The sequence below is a fragment of the Plecotus auritus genome (assembly GCF_963455305.1).
Source record: "Plecotus auritus genome assembly, chromosome: 7".
Classification (NCBI taxonomy): domain Eukaryota; kingdom Metazoa; phylum Chordata; class Mammalia; order Chiroptera; family Vespertilionidae; genus Plecotus; species Plecotus auritus.
The window spans coordinates 4,203,703-4,225,919 of NC_137774.1; the positions used below are offsets into that span (position 1 = coordinate 4,203,703).

The window sequence follows — 22,217 nt, forward strand, 5'->3', positions numbered from 1 at the left end:
GGAACTGCCCTCCAATCAGGGCCAGGGCCAGATAAGAGAGTATTTGGCGCCAGCTCAGGTCACTCCTGGGAATCCTGCACCCCATCGGCTGAGGGTGGGAGGATGAAAGCCACGTCTTCACTTTCCCAGTCAGGCCCCCCCCAGCGGGTTCACACCCCAAAGCTCCTGCACTCAGGAAGGCTCGGCGACCTCAGCATGTGCTCTGGGCCCCTAGTTCCTGGGACGAACATGCCTGTGCAAGTTGACCACCAGGGGAAGCACCTGGAACTGGGTGGGTGGGGCCACCGGACAGTTACAGACAGGCCCAGGACCCTCCCACTCCCAGGATTGGGGTGCCCTACCCTCTCAGCCAGAGGCTACCCTGGGAACACAGGTTTGCCACCTCTCAAGGCCAGGAGGACAGAGCTCTAAAGAAGACACAGAGGCTGAGGCGGTTTGGAGAAACCAGTTGAATTTCTGGTGGAGTTTCCTTACAATGGTGGTGCCTGGCTCAGGGCTGGCCAGGGAGTGGCCAAACCCTCCCCCACCTGCCAGGGTTCCGGCGGTGGGAGTAGAAACAAGAAAGTTTAAGGCTGAGGCCGCTGCTATGTCCTGGATGCAGCAACCTGAAAAATCATGTTAATCAGGAGACAAAAAATCCCTCTACTCTGCACTCAAAAAAAAAAAAAAAAAACCAAACAAAACAATGAACAAAAACAAGATACCCAACCCACAGCGCTTGAAATGCTGTGGCCGCTGCAATCCCAGTCCCTGATCAATCAACAGTTCTTTAGAAGAATCACATTTGCCAAGAGGCGGCTGCTGGTGCTGATTTGTTTGCCATTCAGGGGTCAGTGGGGAGTAGGGAGGGGGTCGGGTGGGGTGTGGGCCCAGCCCTTCCAGCTTGCTGGGTGGCGCGGGGAGGCGCTCAGAGATTACTGAAGAGTTCGTTTTTCTTGCTCCAGTCCATCTGCGGGGCCCGTTTGTTGCTGCGCTTCTGGTGGGCCCTCTCTTTGGCCACGGCCAGGGAGATGTTGAAGTCTGGGATGGGGTCAGAGGAGGAGGTAGACGAGGGTGCCGTGGAGTCCTGCATCTTGGGGCTGTCTTGGGAGTTCAGCTGAAGGAAGAGGGGAAGGCAGAGCCGGAGTCAGTGCCAGGCGAGGCATCCTGGTCCTCAGCCTCGGAGAGGTGGCTCCTTGGGGCAGTGCCCAGGGAAGCCAGGTCACAAGAACAGAAAGCGGCTCAACATGTGACCTTCGAGACAGGCTGGTGTGCCAGGCACGAGCATGGCCTGAGAATGGGGTGCCACTAACCCAGTGCCGCCCCTTGCCCACCCGCCAGCCTACCTCCTCGCTGGTATCACTGGAGGTGGATCGTGCCAGGGCTCGCCTGGGGTTCTCGGAGGCCACCTCGGCCAGGGCTTCATGACTGTTCTCCTGGCAGAGAGAGGACAGGTATGGGTTGGCGGGGGGTGGGTTGGGGAAGTCCTGAGCAGGAAAGGGAGATTCCAGGGAAGACAGGTGCCTTGTCTGAGAACCTTCACCTGAGCCCTTGCCATCTTCCCCAGAACCCACGGCTGAGCCTGCCCACGGCCCTCAGGGCACTTCCATTGTTACTTTCCTCCAAGGACCAGAGGGAGCCTGGGTGCAGGCTGGGAGGACCATCCGGGGATTATTAGCTGAACTGCCCATTCCCAGTCCTCCCAGGGAGGCCTTCAGGACTGCCTTGCCTTTTGGGCCAGTGACCAAGGAGAGGTTCCTGGGGCGTGGGGACACCGGGGGCCTCGACTTGGCGTGGGAAACCCCTGTGATGCTCCCCGAATCTCCTGTTGCCCACCTAATTAGTTGGATTTGACCCAGTAATCTTAAAACTAGCCCCAAAGCAGCTAAAAAGGGCTTTGGAGTAGGGAGTAAGGTGCGTGAGATTCTGCACCCCAAATGGAGTGACAGGTGGTCCAGGGACGCCCCCTGCTGTGTCCCCTGGCAGGAGACTGAGCAGACCCTGCAGAGAGCCTCGCTCCGTGGTCAGTCTACCCCAGAGCGAAGGCCTTGGCCAGGCCTTCAGCTTGGCGCTCAGCCCCTGCCTGGGTTCCTGGGGCCCGGGCTGGCACCGGGCCCTGCCATCTCGGCTCCGGCCTCCACTGCCTTCCCTTCCCTTCTGCCTGGAAGGAGGAGGCGCGGGGGGCTTTGTTCTTCCAACCCAGACTGGAAGTAGTTGGGCAGCAGGCGGCCAGACACTGCTGCTCTGTTCTTGGGGGGAAGAATGGCCTCTTCTGTGTGGGGGACTTGGAGGCGGGGCTTGTCACCAGGATGGCAGGGTGCAGAGGGGCGTGCCAGGCCTCTCCTTGGTCCCAGGCAGGGGTCGAGGGCACACCAGTAGGTATACAGTGTGGACTCGGGAGGGAGTAGCTCAGAAATGAGTTTCAACCTGGGCCAGCTGGCTGTCCTCCCAACCGCACCCCCTTCCACCCTCCTCCCGCAGCCCCCAGACTAGGAACCAGAGAAGCAGTTAGGGGTTCGCCTTTACCTTCTGGATCTCCCCATTGGTAAAGGGCTCGGGCAAGGGACCTAGTGAAGGGAAAAAGCAGAGGTGAGTCCAGAAGCTCTGGGCACGCGGGCGGGTGGGACGTGGAGGAGGACGAGGTGTGGGGCTGGGAGCGATCTCGTTCCCTAGTCAGTCTCTTGACTGCAACCACTGTAAGTGCGGCTGCCTTCTGATGACCCGACACAGCCTGTGCGTGAGTGTAACAGAGGTTTCATGAACAACCTGCCCTCACCACACCCCACCTTCCCTCGCGCCTCACAATGCTCACTGACATTTTCTACTCACTTTCCTTAGAATGAATGTGCTGGTCTCTGCCTACTAAACAATCGCACGAGCCGCTGATGGAGAATCAGCTGCTTGAGCAAAGCATTGTCCCGGTTAGGGCTGAAAAGGCCGGCCGCCCGCCCAAGAATCACCAGGGAAACTGGTTAAGAGTACAGATTCCTGGGCTCTGGCACCGGAGCCTCTGGTCCAGTGGGGCTGAAGCGGCCCGGGAATCGGAATGTTCCAAAGGCTTCCTAGGAGACGGTGGTGTCACCGGAACTAGAACCACAGCCAGGCTGTGGTTAGTACCTGCCCCTGCCTCAGCCTACTGGCCAAGGTGGAGATGAGAGGACAGGAGGGCTCAGGGCAGTGTCCCAGCCAATGGGAACAGGGAGGTGGCCGGAGAGGTCAGAGGGAGCGGACGCTGCCTGGGGTCACCCTCACTGGGCTCACTCAGGCCAGAGGCCCCACGTGGCTGCCGGGGGAGCTGTTCCATCTCTGGGGACTGGTCAGTCTGGGCGGATGTCTTCTGAACTTAGCTTAACATCAATGTACATCCCCTCACCCGCCCTGGACCACAGGCTGGACAGCCAGGCATACCGGACTCTCCCCTTTCCTCCCAATACCCTCGGCCTTCCCACAGTGGCCGGCAGGGGACTGTTAGGACGCGGGGACGCTCACTCCCACTACCCACAAGCTGAACGGGTGGGAGACACCATCCTGGAGAGACCAGGAGGGACACTGCGGAGACCTGTGCCAGGGCCTCTCATAGTGCAGGTCCTCTGGGCAGGGGCTGCAGTCACCCTGTTCGAGGCCCCTCCCGCCCAGCCAGACAGAGAGGGAGGGAGGTGCGGGCTGGTGCCCTGGCACTGAGGGGAGAAGGTGCTGGAGGAGGCCGGGAAGGAATCTGAGGAATCCAGACCTCTGCTGTGTCTCCCTCATGCCATGTCCCCAAGAGCAAGGCTGGGGCTTCTTGGGCCTCAGTTTCCCCTCACTGAGACAGGCTGAGGTGGCATCCCACCCCCATGAAGAGTCTGCTAGGGATTTCTAGTTAACCCCCGACTCCAGCACCCCCAGCACCCTAGATTGAGCTAGATAGGATGGGGCCTCCCCATTCAGCCCCTCCAGCCAGGGATCCAAGCCTAAGTCATGTCCTTCATGTGGAACCCCCCCTTACAAACAGAACCCTGACACCTTCAGGGAGGGGCCGCCCATTGCAAAGACCATAGAGATTCTATCCCTGACCCGACCCTCCTTCCCCCTTCGCTCTCCCCCCTCCCCCCTCCCCCCTCCTCCAGCCATCTTCCCAGGGAGAAAACGCAGACCAGGGAGCAGAGCAGACCAGGGAGCAGAGCGCTGCTTAACTCCTCCCTGCCCCGCGTAGCAGCCCTGCCCCCACTTAGCTTGGGCTCCAGCAAGGGGCCTGCCAGGCTTGGCAGGGTGACCGTGGGGGTGGGGAGGACAGGGGCCCAGGGACCAAGGGGGAACCCACTGCTCTCTCCAACCAGCAAGCCTGGGTTTCCAAGACAACCTGAGAGAAGGGAGGGGGAGGCACTGGGCCCCTGTCACTGGACTCTGATCTGACCAGGCGGCAGCCCCAGAGTTAACCCTTTCCTGGCATCAGCCCTGCCCTGAGAACGTGGTGGGGGGAAGGGGCTGGGTTTCCTTTAGGGCTGCACTCTGGCCCAGGAACAGCAGCTCCGTCCCATCTCACCATCCCTTGTGCCAGCTTACCTGTCATATGCCATCCTCAGAAACCCAAGGCCGACCCCTGCTTCCTGTTGATACTAGCTCGGCCCCCACTCCCTCCCCACCCACACCCCTTGGCCTCCGCTGAAGGGGAGGGTGGGAGCATCGCAGCAGGAAGCTGTCACCCCACACCTGGGACACAGTCACGTCCAGAACTCTGGCCAACGTCCCTGACTTGGGGGCCTCCAGCCACCCCGCCCAGCTCACCATGCAGGTGCTCGTGAGACGGGATCACTTTGCATTTCTTGAAGAACTCATCAGTCTCCTTGTCCACCACCAGCAGCTTGGTCTCCTCGCCGCCAGCCTTGATGGCAGACACCACATCGCCGTGCTGCTTGCCCTCCATGCAGACGCCGTTCACCTGTGGGCGGGGCACGGTTACCAGCACAGGTCTCAGTTCTGGGGGCGTGGGGCGAGGAGGTACAAGTGGTCCTGTTCGTCCTCAGCCAGTTGGCAATCCAGGGACACGGAGCCCCCCTCGCCCAGAGAGTCCTGAACGAGGCAAGGGGTCCTTCCACTGGATCGTCAGATGGGAGACAGGACCCATGGGAAAAGCCAAGGAAAATATCCGGGAGACTAAGCAAACAGCGGGGAAGACGGACGGGCAAGGCCTGGCGCCTGGTTGGGCCCCAGCTTCTCTGTGGACCTGCCCTCGGACTCCCTCTCTGGCCCTGGCCTGCTCAGTGTAAAATGAGAAGTCTCGGAGAGCAGATCAGCTCTAAGGTTCTGAGACTGAGATTCTGGAACCTGCCCGAGGCATTGGTTCGCGTTTCCTCTCCGCCTAAGAGCCTCTCCGGGGAGAAGGATTTCGCCCTCGCACTCCATCCCTGCGCCTGGCGTGGAGGACGCAGGTGGCAGGAAGCTCTGGGGGTGGCCCCGGATGTCCACCTGGATCGGTGGGTGAATCATGAACTGCCAAGTGTGTCTGCTCAGTGAAGAGGCACCCGGGGGAGGTGGGGGCGGGGAGGAAGTCGGTCCCTTTGCCTACCACCACCTTTCCTTCTTTCCTTCCCTCCTGCCCGCCCACCATCCCTCCCTCCAGCATCTACCCATCAGGGGCTAACCAAGGAGCTGCTGGGGTGATGGCCGCCCCAGGAGCTGTCTGTATCTTCAGGGAGGTAGCCAGGATGGAGGAGCCTGGGGAGAAGGCGAGAGGCATTACCTCCACGATACGGTCCTGGGCCTGGAGCCCTGAGGCCTCAGCGGGCGAGTCTGGGTCCACTGACCGGATGAACTGGCCTGGCTTGGACTTGTCGCTGTGCAGGTTGAAGCCGTAGCCGTTGGGACCCCTCTTCATGGCGCAGAGCCGAGGCCGAAGCTCACGCTGTGGGGACAAAGCAGAGTCCGTGTCGTTCTAGTGTCCTTGTCCCCCCTCTCCCTGCCCTGTGCCTGGCGCCGGCTCCCACCAGGAAGATCTGATAATAGGCAAATCTGCTGCGATCCCACCCCGCTCCGGGGAGAACGCTGGCCCAGGGCTCCCAACACTGCGTGTGGAGACGCCGCGTTGCAGCGAAATGCCTGGGTGACCCTGGGCAACAAGGCTCCTCTCCGAGCCTCAGTTTCCTCTTCTGCAAATGAGAAATAGGGATCGAGTAGCTCAAGTCGCTCCCCTTTTGACATTCTGTGGTTCGTCGTTTTGATTGATACCTTGTTCCTCCTACCAGCGGCTCAGTCTGGCCCTCCTGGGGGGTGACATGTGGGTACCGGACATGGGAGGGGAACCCTGGCCTCTGTAGAAGATGTGAGAGCCGGTTCAGTACAAGAGCTCTGCCCGTGCCCTTTCATAGGCGGCCATGGCCGCAGCCACACGGGTTCCCTCAGCCCAGCCCTGCGTTCCAGGGCCCTTCGCCACCCAGGCTCCTGTCTGCGGAGGGAGGCAGGCCCCGTGTTTACTGAAAGCTGACAGCATGTTTACAGTAAAGCCGCTCCCCACGCAGGTTCCTCACGCGGGCTGCCGTCTCTCCCCTGCCAAGCCAAGTGGCCCAGCCAAAGGGAGCCGAGTGGCCAATGACCGCAGACCCGGGTAAGGCACAGCCGGGGGTCCTGGACAGGATAAGAACCCCACCAGCGGAGCCAAGAATGGTCTCGCAGAAGCTCAGAGATCCTGCTGGTCCCCAAGGAGCACACAGACACCAGCCGGGACCATCTCGCCATCCCCGGGCCGCCGTAGGCAGCTGAGCTCGCGGCTGCAGCCCCAGATGCGTGGACATGATGCAGGGCATCGGGCGTGAGGGGGCAGGACACTGCAGCCCGAGCACCAGGCTGACTTGGGGCCCCTCTCCCCCTCCTCCCCGGCCTGGGGCAGGGCCACCGCAGCCAGCCTCTGAGCTCTGGGTCACCCCTGGACACCAGGCCACGAGCCATGGCTGAAGTCAAGGCCCTGGCCCAGGTTCCAGCTGCCCCACTGTGTGACCCGGGGCAGCGGTGTCCTTCTCAGAGGCCCAGTTTCCTCACTGAGGCAATTAACATACAAGGGGGCACCTGACAAGTGTACAGTCCCCCTGAGCCGAGTAGACTTTCCCGCTGCTGTGAACACGCACGGACAGTCAAACGAAAGTGAGAAGTGAGATTCTGGGGCTCTGGGGAGGGGGGCCAGGTTGCTCTGAAACCCCGGTAGGCAGCTGGGAGTGGAGGTGAGGAGGGATCACAGGCCACCTGTCCCTACATGTCAGCCCAGGAGGCAGCACCGTCAGTGAGCTTCGAGGCTCAGTCCCCACCCCTCATTCTCAGGGTGACTTTGACTCCTTTAAGTGCTGGGGCGGATCTTTCTGTGCTTCAGGATGTTGGTGGGGGGTGTGGACAGGCCAAGACAGGAAGGAGGGCTGACAGTTGGGCCTGCGGGTACCCTAATCTGGGCCAGAGGCCCGGGCCACCTTTCTCGAGTTCTCATCCCCTCTCCCCCCAACCCGCCTCGTTCCTCGTGGCAGGGCCCCGCCAGCATGCCTAGCTGATGCCTGCTTATCCGGCCAGCACAGCCCTCTGGGATCTGGGATCTCATTCCGGGTGTAAGACAAACGCTTCTCCCCTCAAGCTAATCCCTCCGCAAAGCTGTCGGCCGCCCTCCCCCAGGCGAGGTGAGCAGAACAGGTCTGACCAGCTGCCGCCACCTGGGCAGGCTCAGCTTTCTGCCCAGCCAGGCTCCACCACGGCCCTGAGAACGTGGTGTGGGGGGGGTGCTCCTATGTCTCTGCCTCTCCCCACCTGCCCTCACGCCAAAGAGCCTTCCCAGAGCAACCTGGCCGGGGCTGGTCGCCCCCCAGCTTCAAGATGGGGAAACTGAGACTCGAGTGCCATGACCACTGCTCGACGTCACACGGCTTTACAGGGGAGGAGCCCGAACCCCAACCCTGTCTCTGACTTGGAGCCCGTGTTCCTCCCACCATCTGTGGGCTGGCACCTGAAGACCCAAGTTCAGATGGGGAGGTGCGCACCCCCCTCCCCACCCTCGAGCTGGGGCCTCAGCAGGGTCACAAGCACTGGAGCCCTCTCCCCGAGGTGCCTGCAGCTTCTGCGGGGAGGGGCCTGGGAGCTGATGAAACCACAGCCTTCCTTCCGGGTGCGCGAAAGGTTCTTGCAGCCAGAGCGAAGCCTGGGCCTGGGACAGGCGAGGACAGGGACAGGGAGCAGGCCTGGGCCGGGCCTGGGCGGGGCAGGGGGCAGCGTGGGTGCTCTCCAGGTTGGCACGGCCGCAGGGCTGCCCAGGGCTCTGTGTCGCAGGCTCCCCTTACCGAGCCTTGCCTGGTGACCTGTCCTTAAGGCCGGAGGGCCGCACTGAGCCACGAGGATGGAAGAAATAAGGGACCCAGCCAGAGGGGCTCAGGGCCCTGCTGCTCTCTTCCCTTCCCTCTGCACCGGGACCTGCTCACTGCCCTCTGGGCAGGCAGACAGGAAACCCCTTCTGAAGTGTTCGGCACCCACAGAGCCCCATCCCGCACCCTCCTTCCCAGGTCCCCAGAGAGGCTCCTTCCTTCCCAGGGCCAGCTGCAGGCTTCACATTCTTCCCGGGAGACTGGCTTGTTTCTCCCCGCCCCCCCTCCCTGCTGTCTCCAGGAGGTGTCAGCGCCAGCTGCTGAGTCAGCCCAGCCCATCCTGGGTGGAGGCTGGTGCTGACAGGAGTCCCTGGGGGCAGCCTCCCTGGGGGTCCTGGGGCTGGCCGGGCCCTGAGAAGAGAAGAGGGAGGGGTCAGGTGCCTGGAGCTTGGCCACCGTGGCTCCTGGGCCTGTATCCCCAGAGCTGGGCAGGGCCTGGGGAGAGGGGGAAGTGGCAAGTCCAAGCCATCCCCGGCCGGTGGTGTGGCCTCGGGTTCAGGGGGAGCCTTGTGCTGGTGCTTGAGGGGCCCAGAGCTGGGGTGGGGGTCACTACAACGGGAACACGGTCTCAGGGTGTTCAGAGCCTCAGGGAGCACAGCTCAGAAGTGAAAATCAGGATCTGCTCAGTGAGGAGACTGGCAGGGATCCGCAGTGAGAGGAAGGAACGTGAGGCAATGGTGGCCAGTGGGCTGGGGCGGCGCGGCATGAGCCTGAGTCACTTCCAGAAAACTCCAGACCCACTTTCTGGAAAAGACCCTGCCAGGAGACCTGCCTCCAGACTCATGGAGCCATCAGGTTCTCGGGCTGCTCCAAATTCTGCCCCAGGCCTGCCCCCCTCTCTCCCAGGGAGCCCAGCCCCACCCCAAGTGGCCGCCCAGTCACCTCCACCCCCGCAGCCCAGGGAGCGGATGGCGGGCACGGAATTCAATAGGCACCACCAGCAGCCACCTGGAAAGCTGGGGAAAGTCGATACCCTAATCCCAGCGACTGTCTCTGGGGATCAGGCCCAGGGGAGGATGGCTGGGGGGCCAACGCCCCGTTGGGCCTGGCCCCTCCCTGGCCGGTGCCATGGTGAAGAGCCCATACAGAGCAGCAGGCAGCTTCCTGCCAGGGGCGGGCTGCAGGAGGGGAGACTACCAGGTGGCTAGGGGAACAATAGAGGTGACCCTCACCTCCCAGGGCTGCCCATCCCCCCACCCCCACCCCAGCCCCACCCAGCCCAGGGCTCCTGTTTATGCAGGTAAGATTGGTGCCCAGCTGCCTCCCGCAGAGAAATGAGCCCAGCCCAGGGCAGGAGAAGGGCCTGGCTGTTCTGGTGGGGTAGGTAGAGGGTGTGCTGGGCTAAGTACCCCGGCTGCTCAGGGAAGCAGCTCGGTGCTCTTCAAGGAAGCCAGGTTGGAGAGCTGGTGGCCCTGCCTGGGGTGACGTGTGACGGGGAACATGCAGGCATTGTCCTCAGGGCAGGCTGGGAAGTGACCAGGAGCTCGGACCACTGGCCAGTGTCCACAGCTCTAGGCTCATGGATCCTCTCCTCACCCCAGGAGAGGAGAGACTTGGCTGCCACTGGCTCATGCATGCCCTGAGGTGGCTCCACTTCACCCCACAGGACCTCCCGTCTAAGGAATGTCAGACACCTCCATTCGCAAAAAGCGAGCAGCTCCTAGCCCTTGACCCTGAACTTCCTGCTGTTTCTCCGTGGAGAGGAACTTTTCGGGAGCCCAGCAGGGTGGGATCCAGGAGGGAGACATAAGCTAAAGTGGCGGCCACTTCTCCAACACCCCCCAGTAAGGGCCCTGAGCCAGATCCCCCCTCTGGCTCTTTCCTCCCAGTGCTGTCCGGGGACCCATCTGAGGGAGAGGTTGGCTCAGGTCTCCCCAGGGCTGGGCAAGGCTGGGATGGAGCAGGCTGGTACGTGGGCTGCTGTCTAGCTGGCCACCTTCCAGGCTGGCCACCCCATGCCCGCGGCCCAGCAGGCACTCCACCATCAGCCCCCCTGATCCCTCACCCTTCTCCCACAGAGAAGTGGCTGGATTTAACTCCTGTGAGCTGTGTCATGAGGTTACTTGTAAGAACCTTCAGGGAGCTTGTGAAACTGGAGCTCGACTGAAATAGCACAGAGCAGCTACTGTTTACTGAGCACTTACTATGCGCCTATCACGGCACTAGGACTTTATGTGTATTTTCTCGTTAAAACTCGACTATAACCCTGCAAGGGAGGTATTATTGCCCTCATTTCACAGATGAAGAAACTCAGGTTCAAAGAGAGCAGGCTCCAAAATCAGACCCAGACCAGCATTATCCAAGAGGAATATAATGCCAGTCATCTAGGCGTTAAAGAAAAAAACATACCACAGGCCCAATATGGCATCACGCATGCTAATAACCCACGACACCACACCTAGACATACTACCTGGTCTAACTGCAGTTTCACCCTCTCCAAGAAATACAATCTTAATCATCAGTCTGGAATTTTCTGGACAAACACCAGTAAGGTAATCGGTCACTCGGGCCCTCTCCCCATAGAAAGAGGCAATCTGCAGGGTAAAAACCCTTCCCGAAGAAAAGATGGCAGGCCCCAAATCACCCTTTCCGTTGCCGCATCCTTCTTCCTATAAAATCCTTCCGTTTTGTATGGCCCCTCAGTGAGCCTGCCGGTTGCTATTGGGATGAGTCGTTTTATTAAGTGAATGTATTGGGGTTACATCGGTAAATAAAATTTTATCGGTCTCAGGTGTATATTTGTATAATGCGTCACCTGTATACAATTGTTTTGTAGTCATGACCCCATGAATCACCGAATAAAGCCCATTTGATCTTCAAATTTACTTGGTTGAATTTTGTTTTTTAACAGAGGTAATTAAAAATTTTCTATTAGCCACATTAAAAAGTAAAAAGAGCCCTAACCGGTTTGGCTCAGTGGATAGAGCAACAGCCTGCGGACTGAAGGGTCCCAGGTTCGATTCCGGTCAAGGGCATGTACCTTGGTTGCGGGCACATCCCCAGTAAGGGAGTGTGCAGGAGGCAGCTGAATCGATGTTTCTCTCTCATCGATGTTTCTAGCTCTCTATCCCTCTCCCTTCCTCTCTGTGAAAAATCAATAAAATATATTTAAAAAAATAAAGTAAAAAGAAACAAGAGAAACGAGTTGTAATACCTTATTTAACACAACATTTCAACATGTAATCCATTTAAAAGATTAGCAATGGGCTATTTTACATCTTTTTATGGGTCTTCAAAATCTGGCATTTACGCTTACAGCACCTCTCAATGTGGACTAGCACATTTCATGTACCAGGAGCCACACATTAGCCAGTGCAATGGCCTGCTTAGATCCGCACCCATTTGGCTGTCAGCCCCAAACACTTCCAGATCCCCACCCATGACCTTATAACAGGGCACAAGGAGAGATGGGAGCTCAGTCACACAGCAGAGAGCAGCACCTTGAACCTGGACCTCGGGGAATCGGCAGCATTTGTCTTTTTCTAGGGCAGGAACCTAAACATGGCCTAGGGGTCTGGGGACGTGGTGAGCTGTCCGTTGCCTAGGGATGGGGAAAGGAAGGCCAAGGCCAATAGTCAAGATCAGCCTCCAGGGAAGCCCTTTGTACTTCAGGACAGCCCAGAGATAGCAAGGGTGGATTCTAAGGACCCGAGGGTGAAGGTAAGAGACTTAGTCACCAGACTCCCCACCCAGCCCATCTCAGGAGAAGGGATGGATGGGTCCAAGGAGTCTGCCCTTTCTGGGCGGAGGTGTTCCATCAGGTGCTTGAAGGACACTGTTGGGGACAGGAGCACCTGGAAGTCCTGGCCCAAAGGGCTCAGCTACCTGGACCCTTGCAGGGAGATGGTCCAAGCAGCCTGGATTTGTACCACTGTGACGGGCAGACACCAGCTGGACAGCCAGGCCCCCAAGCACAATCCAAAGGTGTGGCCAAATGGATATGCAGGCAGACACTGGAGTCAGAGCAAGCTGGGTTCCAAGACACCCCCCCCTGAAAGTAAGAGCCAGGGGCTACCCTAGGGGAGAAAGAGACCCCGAAAACATGACCTAGAAGGAGGAACCTACACAAAAAGGTCACACACCCTGTCCATTTCACACCCAAACATCCTGCAGCTCAAACCCTGTTCCGTCCTCCTGGAAATGGGGAGAGGTTGCTAGGTTGCCAGATAATTGAGCCCACCCACCCACCTTGTTAGCTGGGGTGCCCGCACCATCTCTGCCTCTGGGGTCAGGGTCAGGTCTGGTGGAAACCACCCCAAGCTGGGCACTTACACAGCCGCACCCCACCACTGAACCCTCTCAGCAGCCCTGGGTGCTGGCATCCCATCTCAGAGACGTAGAAGCTGAGGCTCTCAGGGAACAATGGACAATTAGGGGCCCAGAGCCAGTGGCCTGGCAGATCTGACCCCAAAGCCCTGACTTGTGGTGTTCTAATTTTAAAATGGAAGCCGCTAGAAGGCAAGAAAAAGGAGTGGGTAAATTCTTCTGGAATTCCGATCTCTGGGTGTGTTAGAGGCTTTGGGGCGTAAACAGGCCCAGGTGTACTGGAATGAGATGATGACTTAGGACAAAGGTCCCCGGTGACTGTTAGGCATTTATTCACTAATTCAAAAAATTTGATTGAGCCCCTCCCTACCCTGTGCGAGGCACAAGGCCGGGGACAGAAACACAAATAAGGGCAGGTGTTGCCCTGGGGCCTCGTCGCCACACAGTGACGGAGATCATAAACAGAATTCAAATCCTGCACCTCCAGAGCAATGACAGACGTGAGGACAGGGAGTGGGAGGAGGCGAGGACGGGCTCCTGGGGAAGCGAGCGGCCTCGGAGAGGGTGCCCTGTGGAGAAGGGGCTGAAGGGGACCAGGCGTGAAGGCTCAAAGGCCAAGCGAGCATGGTGTGCTCGCGGGGAGTTTGGACCCTTGGTGTGGTTGGGTGGACACCAGCGGGGAGGTGGGGAGAGAAGGCTGCCAGGTTGTGGTGGAACGTGATTATTCAACAAGAGCGACACCCCTACTTGAGCACATACTTCGGGCCAGGTGTGGCTGCAGCTGCACTTGCCTAACGCGGGAGGCTGATCCAGGGCTAATTGCCCCATGGATGGGGCAACAATTGCCGTGGAATATTTATTAATGCGTATACCAACAACCGACTAGGTGCCAGGCATGGAGCTTAACACACACCCTTAAGTAATCCTGACAACCCTTCGAGCCTGCTGCTGTCGCCCCCAACTTACACAAGAGGAAATGGAGGCTTAGCGAGGCTAGGAGGTGGCCCCACCGGTACAATGGAGCTGGCTTAGGCCTGCCCGTTCGCTGCTGTGAGTCCATGTGCCAGGCGCGCCATGCTCAAGGGGTTGGGTCCCATCCTGTGACTTCGCCTCTCTCCCTGGGGGTGGAGGTGGGGAAAGCCACCAACAAAGGGGGGCAGAGCTGGAAGCACACCTCCACCTCCTTCCACACAGTGCGACAGGCCCCCTCGCCCTCTGCCGGTGTCATTCCTGCCCCAGGCTCGCCTTCCCCATCAGATGTCCCCTGCCACCCACTCCCCTTTCCAAGGAACAGCTTTTCCACGAATGAGAACTAATGGAGAGACCGAAACAGCCCCACAGAGAGGCCTTTTAGGAAAAACAATTTACGATGTTTATTAACATTTTTGCAGTGACAGGGTGGGTCACCTTTAAGTCCACCACGCCAGATTTCATGGTAATTTCCTACTGGAGGGATTTACCGGTGCTGATTGGCTGTGCACAAGGCTTAAGGCCGTGGCTACCTAGCGCTGGGATTCAAATGCCTGGGCCTAAAGGAGCTCAATTCAGCATCCCATAAAGGTGCAAGGACTTCCTGCTATTTGTAGAATTCTAGAGGACAGGTATCATGTAATCCAAGGCCCCCATTTTACAGATGGGAGAACTAAGGCTCAGGGAAGTTCTGATTTGCTTGTTGACCTGAAACCCCAAGAGGCCTGGTGACGGTGTCCCCAGGACTGGGGGCTGGTTCTCCTCCCTAACACGATGCACACAAACCACCTGGGGGACTCGGGTTCTGTGCTCACCCCCCCCCCCCCCCCAGCAGGAAGCCAAGCGCTGCTGCTTTTCAGATGGCACGGGGGAGGAGGGGAGGCATGTCCTCCCCGGAGGCCCTCCCACACCCGGCAGCAAAAACAAAAGGGTAATGGGAGGAGCTTGACCTGATGCAACTTCGGGGGTGGGGGGTGAGGGTTGGCGGGTTACTTGTGCGAGTGCCAAAGTCCAGAAAAAAGGGAATGGCAAATCGATGCACTCAGCAAACTAGATTTCTGCCTGGGACCAGAGGTCACGGGCTCCAATTCCCTGGTGTCTGACTCCTGTCTGGGGTGCTCTGGCCCCTGCTCCACCCTTGCCAGTGCCTCACTGGTAATGGCAGGAAATGGGAGCCTGGTGGCCCTGGCATTCTTGGCACTCCACTCCGCTGGACAGGGCTCTGAGTGACCTCACTTCCGTTACTTCCACTGAATCAGTTGGTCCTCTCTGGCTCCACCTTCTACCTTTAGGCTGAACTGTGCCCTTTCTCTGTCCAGGAGAGGCTCCTGCTGGCACCACGAACACCTGTGCCACATGCTGCCACCAGGTGGAGAGCCACCAAATGGGCCCAGGCCCTGATCCCCCCCCAGTCTGCACCCTGAGCCTCCCCCCTCAGTCTTTGGGGACAGAGGCTGAGCACAACTCCAGTTTTGCCACGGCTCATGGTGCAGCTGACCGAGGCTGGGATCGTTTGGGGAAACTTAAGACTTCCTGTCGTCCGGGGACTGGAGTGAGGCGGATGCCTGGGCAGGACCACCTACCCCAAGCTGCTTGCTGGCCCCTGCATGGCCCAGTGCCACGGACCGCTCCCTCTCCTCCCTCCCCCAGCCATCTTTCTCCTCCTCCAAGATCCTCCCTCCCGCGCTCAGATACCAGCTAGCGCTTACTCCTCACATTCCTGAGAATCATAAATCCTCGGAGGCAGAGCCGCCGCCACCATCCCCGAGAGACCTCTGCACCTCCTCCCCGAACTCCACCCCACAGCGCCCATGGTTGGTGGGGCTTCCTCAATTTTCTTAGAAGTCACACCGGACTTCAAGAGGAGGATGAAGTCCAGCCGGCTGAAGTTGGTGATACACATCCCAGGGCTGGAGGGGAGGCGCGGAGACAGCCCTGCCTGCCACCCCTCCCCTCCCAGCGCCCGGGCTCCGCGGGTCCCACTTGCTTCATCCCAGCTCGTTACCACCCACTGGGGCCACGGAGGAAGCTGGCACCTCTGGGCAGGCTGGGAATCGGGTGGCTGAGAAGCCGGCCCCGGGATGGGCGGGATTAGAGGTTTCCCAAAACACGGGAGCAGCCACCACCAACAGAGCAGAGGAAAAAGGGGACTGGGCCGCCCGCCCTCCCTCCCGCTTCCCAAGGCCAAAGAACAAGTGGCAAAGAAAGCTGAGTCCCAGCCCAGTGTGGAGAAGGGGTGGGGGTCGTGGGAAGCAGCCCCAAGCCTGCAACTGCCCGGGCGCCCGGTAGGCGGGCGGAAGCAGTTTCCCCCTCGAGGATCGAGTTTCCAAAAGACCAGGCGGGCGCGGGGCTGGGCGTCCGGGCGCCTGGGTCTCTCCCCGATTCCCCTCCCCTCGCCCCGTTCCAGACTCGACGCCCGGCCCGGGCCCCCACTTACCCGCTCGGGATGGCTCTTCTCGGACTCACGGGGTTCCGGCGCGGCGGCCTGCGGCTCATTTTCGCCGCCAGCCCCCTTCGCCTCGACGGCGGCCGGCGGCTCGGCCTGCCCGGGCCCTTCCTGGGCGCGGAGCAGCTCCTCCCGGATCTGGACGCCCAGCTTCTGCAGCCGCTCATCCGTCTCCGGGTCGACCACCAGCAGACGCACGGCGTTGAGCGAGGCGCGGATGCGGCTCACCACCTGCTGGTGGGTCTCCTTCTCCACGTTCTCGCCGTTCACCTCCACCAGCCGGTCGCCGGCCAGCAGCCCTGCCTTCTCGGCCGGCGAGCCGGGCTCCACCAGCCGGATGAACTGGCCCACCTTGCCCTTCTCCCCGTGCAGGTGGAAGCCGTAGCCGTTCGGACCCTTCTCCAGGCAGCAGAGCCGGGGTAGGGGCGCCCCGGCCGCCGCGTCCGCGCTCATCTCGCTCTGCGACGGCTCAGCGGTTCGACGCGGGGTCTTGTCGGGGGCCGGAGACGGGACGACCCAGCCCTTTCCCCGCAGACGAGGAAGCTGGAGGGAGCGCCGCGAGGACTCTCCGCGCCGGCGGAGTGAGCAGGTGGTCCGGGAAAGGCAGCCGCGTACCTCCGGGAGCTAAACTACCAGCGAGCGAACCAATCCCCGCCCGCCCGGCGTCTGAGCTTCCCAGCACCCGCCCCGACCCCTTTTTCTAGGGGGCGGGGCCGCGCCGAGGGTGTGGAGCACCCTGAGCCAATCAGGGACCACAGGCAGGGGGCGCTCTGGCCGGGTGAACGACGCTGGCCAATGAGAACGCGCAGGGGCGGGACCCTGCGCTCCGCGCGGCGCTCGGCGGCGGGAGAAGAAAGAGGCTCAGGAAGTGGAAGTGTTTGTTACCAAGTGGCCGGAGTTGAGGCGGGGGCGGGGCGAGTTCCCGGTCCTGGGCCGAAGGGCCCGCTGGCTCGGTTCTGATTGCTCCCACCCGTGTGTGGCGGGGATTGAGGAGAGCTAATCCGGGACCCTAACGTTTTAAACAGCCTTTAGCTAAAACCTGTGTGCAGCTTCAATTCAGGGGTTTAGGAGGGGGGAAGGGGGAGCGGCTGTTGCTGGGGAAACCGATTCCGTTCCGGAACGAGGCTGCGAGGTCTCAGCGGTCTTACAAAAAAAAAGACTGAGATCCACCTCGGACTCAACAGTTGTTTGAATAACGAGGTCTTCGGCTGGTGGAGTCACTTCGTGCTGTCCCAGGACCTGTTTATAGGGGTGCGAGCTCTGATCCTCACTGGGACGGCGTGAGGACTCAGGAGAGGGACTTCACGGGACTGCCCACTGGAGAGAGGCCAGCTAGGGCAATGGCATGGGCATTGGCCTCGGGCGCTTCACGGGAGAATTGGGGTGGGGGCAGGCAGAACAGAGTCAGGTAACCAACCGCAGTACAGTCTACAGGGAAAGGAGCCCTGGCTTTCTTCGATAAAGAAAACCTGATTAGGACCCTAAGATAAGCCTTCTTTCAGCTCCTCACAGAGGAGAGGCTGGTCACAGAGGCTGGGCAGTCTGTTAAAGGGTGAGGTGACTTGCTGGGGCCATTGAAGGATGAGGATCAAATGATTTTGGCACTGAAGGGCAGTTCCTCCAATCAGCAGGAACCCTCCTTTCAACATGATCCCCGCTCCCATGCGCATCTCAGAGAAGCAGCGGACAGGATGTACTTTCCAAAATACTGCAATTTAATTCTGAAAAAAACAAATGCTAGCGGCCCAGAGCAGCCGGAGTGACTGGATCCCCAGTGACCTGCCCTGGGCAAGGTCAGGCTCCTCCCTGCTCTGCCTGGGAGAGGCCTCGGAGAGCTTCCTTATCAGGGCCCAAGTTGGAGCTGCTGACTCTGCTCTGGGACAGCGAGATTTCTGCCTTGAAAGCAAATGCAGCGGCCTCAGAAATGTCCAGTGCACACCTCTTTCTCGCCCCTCTCCTCTGCCCCTGGCCTAGAGAGTCAGAGCACAGGCGCCTCTAGGTTGGGACACGCGTGCCTCCTGTCCCCTTCCAGTTGCTGGGGTCAGGGCTTTGGGAGACGTGTGACCCGGCCCCACATAAACTCCTTGCTGCCCCTTTCCCCCACCCCAGTCTTCCCCACACAACCTTGTTTTGCACACATTCTGGTTAACCCAGACATGGGTGGGCTTTCCTTCCCCAGCCTGTCTCAGGAGGAGGGGAGGTGGAGAGACCCTGGGGTCTGTTTGAGAACATAAGGGCATTGTCAGGGGAGAGGCAGGCAGCACTTGGCTTTAGGAGAATACACGTGGGGTGAGGTTTGCTCAGGTTTGCTTCCCACCTGCTCTGGAGTTAGGGGGTTTCTCTTTAACTGGCCTTTCCCCCAGTAGAAGCACTACAGCTGTTTGAAGAAATAGCCTGCGGGCTGCATACCTGCCGAGGGGTTGGGACCAGAGAATCAGCTCTCCCTCACCGTGACCTCAGGTGTCCGGCGGCATAGCAGAAAGGAAAGTCAGACCAGGGATCCGGGGAGGCCCAGAGAATAGCAAGCAAAGGCTCCCAAGTGCCCCGTGGTGGTGCTTGTGAGCAGGAGGAGAAGGGGCACCTCCTGGAGCGGGGCTGGTAAGGCTGGAGGTAGCCACACAGACCCAATCTCTGCTACTCCTCTCTCCCCCTCCCCGGGAGGGAGCGGAGCCCTGCCCAATCTCCACGTTTCTTATCTTCCCTGATAAGAGATAGGCTCTGGTCTCGCTCCCAGCACAAGGGCCGATCTTCTGGGGGAGACTGTTCCCTGGGGAGCTGGAGGAAATGAAGTCTGGGGTCTGCTCAGCCTCTCCCCAGCTGAACTGAGGGTGGGAACAGGGTCACTGCCTGCCTTCCTGCCCCAGGAGCGCATGCTCCTTGGTAGTGAGCCGGAGCGTTACTGCCTCCTCATGGCTAGGAGGGAGGCCCAGCCCCCGAGTCCTAGTATCTAGTGGAAGGCTAAGGCCATCAGGTCCCTACCTTTGTTTTCTGGTGCCCCCTTTTTGTGTAGGGGTGTGTGTTACATTAGGTATCACTAAAGTGAAATACAAATATTTTACCCTCCCTGGCGATGCAGGGAAGCTACAGGAACTAAGGTAGGGGTGGGGGTACAGCCCCCCATTGGGAAGGGGCTGTGCATTAGGCCTCCACCTCTCTCCCCGCATTGGCTTAGCTGCTCGGAATCAACCCGGTCTTGGGGAAAAGGCTGCATCCTCGTGGGCCTCGGGAGCCGTCTCTCAGCCCCTTGGGTTTCACAGGAAGGAGCAGCAGCCGGGCCGCTTCTTCTGGGCCTCCACGTAGTCTCGGATCTGGAAGCTGCGCTCGCCAGCCTGCTGCCCGGCTCTGTATTTCAGCTCCCTGGAAGAGGAAGAGGCAATGGGCTGGGCAGCGAGCCAGGCGTGGAGCATCCTCCCCTCTCCCAGGGCTGGGGGCAAAGGGACCTCAGAGTGCAGGTGCCCTTGAGCCCAGGGGCCGAGCCCTACTGGATTCCCAGAGGGTGCCACCCGGCCCTGCGCCATTCCCCTTCCCCGTTCAGCTCTCACTTGGCAATGGCCAGAAAGGCTAACTCCACATTCATGCCCGTCTTGGCGCTGGTCTCCAGGAAGGGAACTCCGTACTCCTGCCAGGGAGAGCGTGTGCTCAGGGCCAGCCTCCGGTTGCCCCCACCCGTCACCCTGCCCGCAAGGCAGCCACTTACCCTGGCTAGCGTCTCTCCATCTTCCGAGCGAATCACCCTCTCACTGCTCACATCTGCCTGCAAGCCCAGGTGGGTCACTCTGGGGAAGGAAGCCTTGATCCCAGCCCGCCCCTCTCCAGCCCCTTCTGGCCCATCTTTTGCCCCAGGAGTAGGCACTGCCCGCCCTCTGCTGGTGACCTGGGGGACTGCAGGCGGTATGATTGGCACCGGGCAGGGTTTCCGCCTGGTTCAGGAGGAGTTCCCCAGCTGCCCGCCCTGGAATCTCCCTCCCTCTTGGGGAGGTGGGTAACTCTCCTTGGCAAGGGCGCGGAGACCCAGCCTCAGAGGGGTGACAGTAGCTGGGGCTAAGCTTTCTGCTCTTGGCTCTGCATCCGTGACCCTGGTTACTATGATCTAATCGGGGCCGAGCAGCTGGGCAGCCTTGGATCTCACAAGCAGCAGCTGGCGCTTTCCACACAAGGACCATTCCAAAGCGTAAGGAGGACAGAGAAGATGGGCTGAGCCGCCAGGACAGTCCGCCCCCTGGACTGGAGACTGGGAAGAGTCCTTTGCTGGAAGGATGGCCAGCTAACACTCGGGCAGTGATGAGGCTGGGCGCAGGTAATGCTGTGGCAGCGGGAGAGGAGGTGCAGGTGGGCTGGTCCTGCCATGGACCACTCACCTTGTTGCCTAGCAGCATGATCACCACATCCCTCTGGGCATACTCATGAATCTCAGTGAGCCAGGCCTGTGGGAGAGGGTGCGCTGAGCCGGGCGCAGGCTGCGCACCGGCCATTCTTCCCCTCCCTTTTGCCCTTCCTTCTCCTGCCCTGTTTGATTATCCTGGGCTACTCACTGCCCCCTCCAACCCCGATGCCCTATTCATTCTCTTATCGGCATCCTTGTTCTGGCCTCTCCAGTCCTAAGTGGCTCCAAACCCCATACAGTGCGACTCCTAGTTCTACAGAGATGGCAGAAGCTTTGTCTCAGAAATCAGTTGGTGCCCTGACCAGTTTGGCTCAGTGGATGGAGCGTCGGCCTGCGGACTGAAGGGTCCCGGGTTCGATTCCAGTCGAGGGCATGTACCTTGGTTGCGGGCACATCCCCAGTAGGAGGTGTGCAGGAGGCAGCTGATCGATGTTTCTGACTCTCTATCCCTCTCCCTTCCTCTCTGTAAAATATCAATAAAATATATTAAAAAAAAAAAGAAATCAGTTGGTAGTCACCAGCAATTTCCCATTGAGGATTCTAGGGCCACATAAGGGCTCAGTGATCAAAAATACTATGATTGATTAGTAATGTCTGCCATGAGCATGGGGTTGGAAGTGGCAATATGGGTGCCATCCTCTTTTTTTGTTTGAATTTAGAGAGGGAGCGAAGAGGGGGAGAGGGGGAGAGAGAGAGAGAGAGAGAGAGAGAGAGAGAGAGAGAGAAGCATCAACTGGTTGCCTCCCATATGCGCCTGACCGGGGGAGGAACCCGCAACCTAGGTATGTGCCCTGACTGGGAATCGAACCCACGACCTTCTGGTACTGCCTGAGCCACACCCGCCAGGGCTCCATTCTCTTTATAAGCTGTCTTATATCCGTATGTCTTGTTCCCCACTTTGCTTGTCGACCCCTTGGGGTCAGAGAGCATGGGAAACCTTTCCAGGGTTGCACACGGGGTCAGTGCTTATATTTGTTGAGTGATCGTCTGTTTTCTTCAACAGTGTGGTTGTGAGGACAGAGCCACGCACTCTGTCTACCTGAGTCACTTCCTTGCAACTTGGACTAACTTTTCTGCTTGTTCTCCCCTTGGCCCCTGTGGCTAATTGTCCAGGGCGGAGCTGGGTACTTTCTGAACGTTTGTCACGAAGCGCGCTCATGAATCACCGTCAGGCTGAGCACTGCCTAGTCTCCATGCCCACATGCCCATCACATACCCAGAGGCAGCTTATTGCACCTGAGTCACAGCTCAGGTATGCTGCGAAGGCAGCAGTGTTCTGTGCCCCGCCCCCTCCCCCCAGAGCAGGAGGCAGCCCTGGACTCCGCAGCCCTGCCTGGCTGCTGCGGTGGTGGACACAGCGACATACCCGGATGTTTTCGAAGGAGGACTTGTTGGTGATGTCATACAGCAGGAGCAAGGCTGCAGGGGGAGAGAGAGGTCACACTGGGGGCAGAGGGGCGGGCTGGGGAAGGAGTTGGCCTGCACCAGGGCCTTACCTTGGGCATCTCGGTAGTAAGCGTGGGTGACACTGCGGAACCGCTCCTGCCCGGCCGTGTCCCAGATCTAGGAAGGGATGGGCACAGGGTCAGAAGGAGGCAGGCGCAGGGGCGGTGGTGGGCAGAGGAAACCCGCCTTGTGGTGCGAGAGATGTGTGGGAAGGCGGCATCCTTGCTCCTCTGCTTCTCACGGGCTCCTGGCACCTGCCGATGCCTGCCTGTGACAGGTCCTGAAGCTCACTCAGTGCTGTGGCCCCTTCCCCAGCCCGGGGGATGGGAGCCGGGAGCCGGGAGGCAGGGGAGGAGGGAG

The 22,217-nt window shown here is 59.8% G+C and overlaps 2 protein-coding genes across 6 annotated transcripts in view; both read right to left on the bottom strand.

Annotated features, from left to right (window-relative positions):
• Nucleotides 1–430: 430 nt before the first annotated feature.
• NHERF1 (NHERF family PDZ scaffold protein 1) lies at nucleotides 431–16,704 on the bottom strand. Its single transcript, XM_080680524.1, has 6 exons — nucleotides 16,019–16,704; nucleotides 5,699–5,860; nucleotides 4,744–4,897; nucleotides 2,506–2,546; nucleotides 1,326–1,415; nucleotides 431–1,096 (listed from the first exon to the last, which is right to left on the bottom strand). Exons 1-6 carry the CDS (start codon nucleotides 16,478–16,480, stop codon nucleotides 908–910), a joined length of 1,098 nt encoding a protein of 365 aa, XP_080536650.1. The 5' UTR covers nucleotides 16,481–16,704; the 3' UTR covers nucleotides 431–907.
• Nucleotides 16,705–17,721: 1,017 nt separating this feature from the next.
• The window catches only part of RAB37 (RAB37, member RAS oncogene family), a 56,580-nt gene continuing 52,084 nt past the window's right edge, over nucleotides 17,722–22,217 (bottom strand). For 4 of the 5 annotated variants that reach the window (XM_080679935.1, XM_080679938.1, XM_080679939.1 and 1 more), the window contains 6 exons: nucleotides 21,908–21,974; nucleotides 21,778–21,830; nucleotides 20,386–20,451; nucleotides 19,725–19,781; nucleotides 19,570–19,646; nucleotides 17,722–19,384 (listed from right to left, as the gene is read on the bottom strand). In XM_080679935.1, the coding sequence (XP_080536061.1) occupies nucleotides 19,279–19,384; nucleotides 19,570–19,646; nucleotides 19,725–19,781; nucleotides 20,386–20,451; nucleotides 21,778–21,830; nucleotides 21,908–21,974 (426 nt within the window). In that variant the 3' untranslated portion in view covers nucleotides 17,722–19,278. The remainder of the gene's footprint in view (nucleotides 19,385–19,569; nucleotides 19,647–19,724; nucleotides 19,782–20,385; nucleotides 20,452–21,777; nucleotides 21,831–21,907; nucleotides 21,975–22,217) is intronic. The other variant, XM_080679936.1, reaches the window with a different exon arrangement.

What these genes read in the sequence shown, in the direction of transcription:
- NHERF1 (XM_080680524.1), bottom strand. Translation starts at nt 16,480, where the DNA reads ATGAGCGCGGACGCGGCGGCCGGGGCGCCCCTACCCCGGCTCTGCTGC. An exon ending in AGAAGAGCCATCCCGAGCGG is followed by an intron (nt 5,861 to 16,018) that starts GTAAGTGGGGGC and finishes TTGTCCCCACAG; the next exon opens with CGTGAGCTTCGGCCTCGGCT. An exon ending in CCAGTGATACCAGCGAGGAG is followed by an intron (nt 1,097 to 1,325) that starts GTAGGCTGGCGG and finishes CTCTTCCTTCAG; the next exon opens with CTGAACTCCCAAGACAGCCC.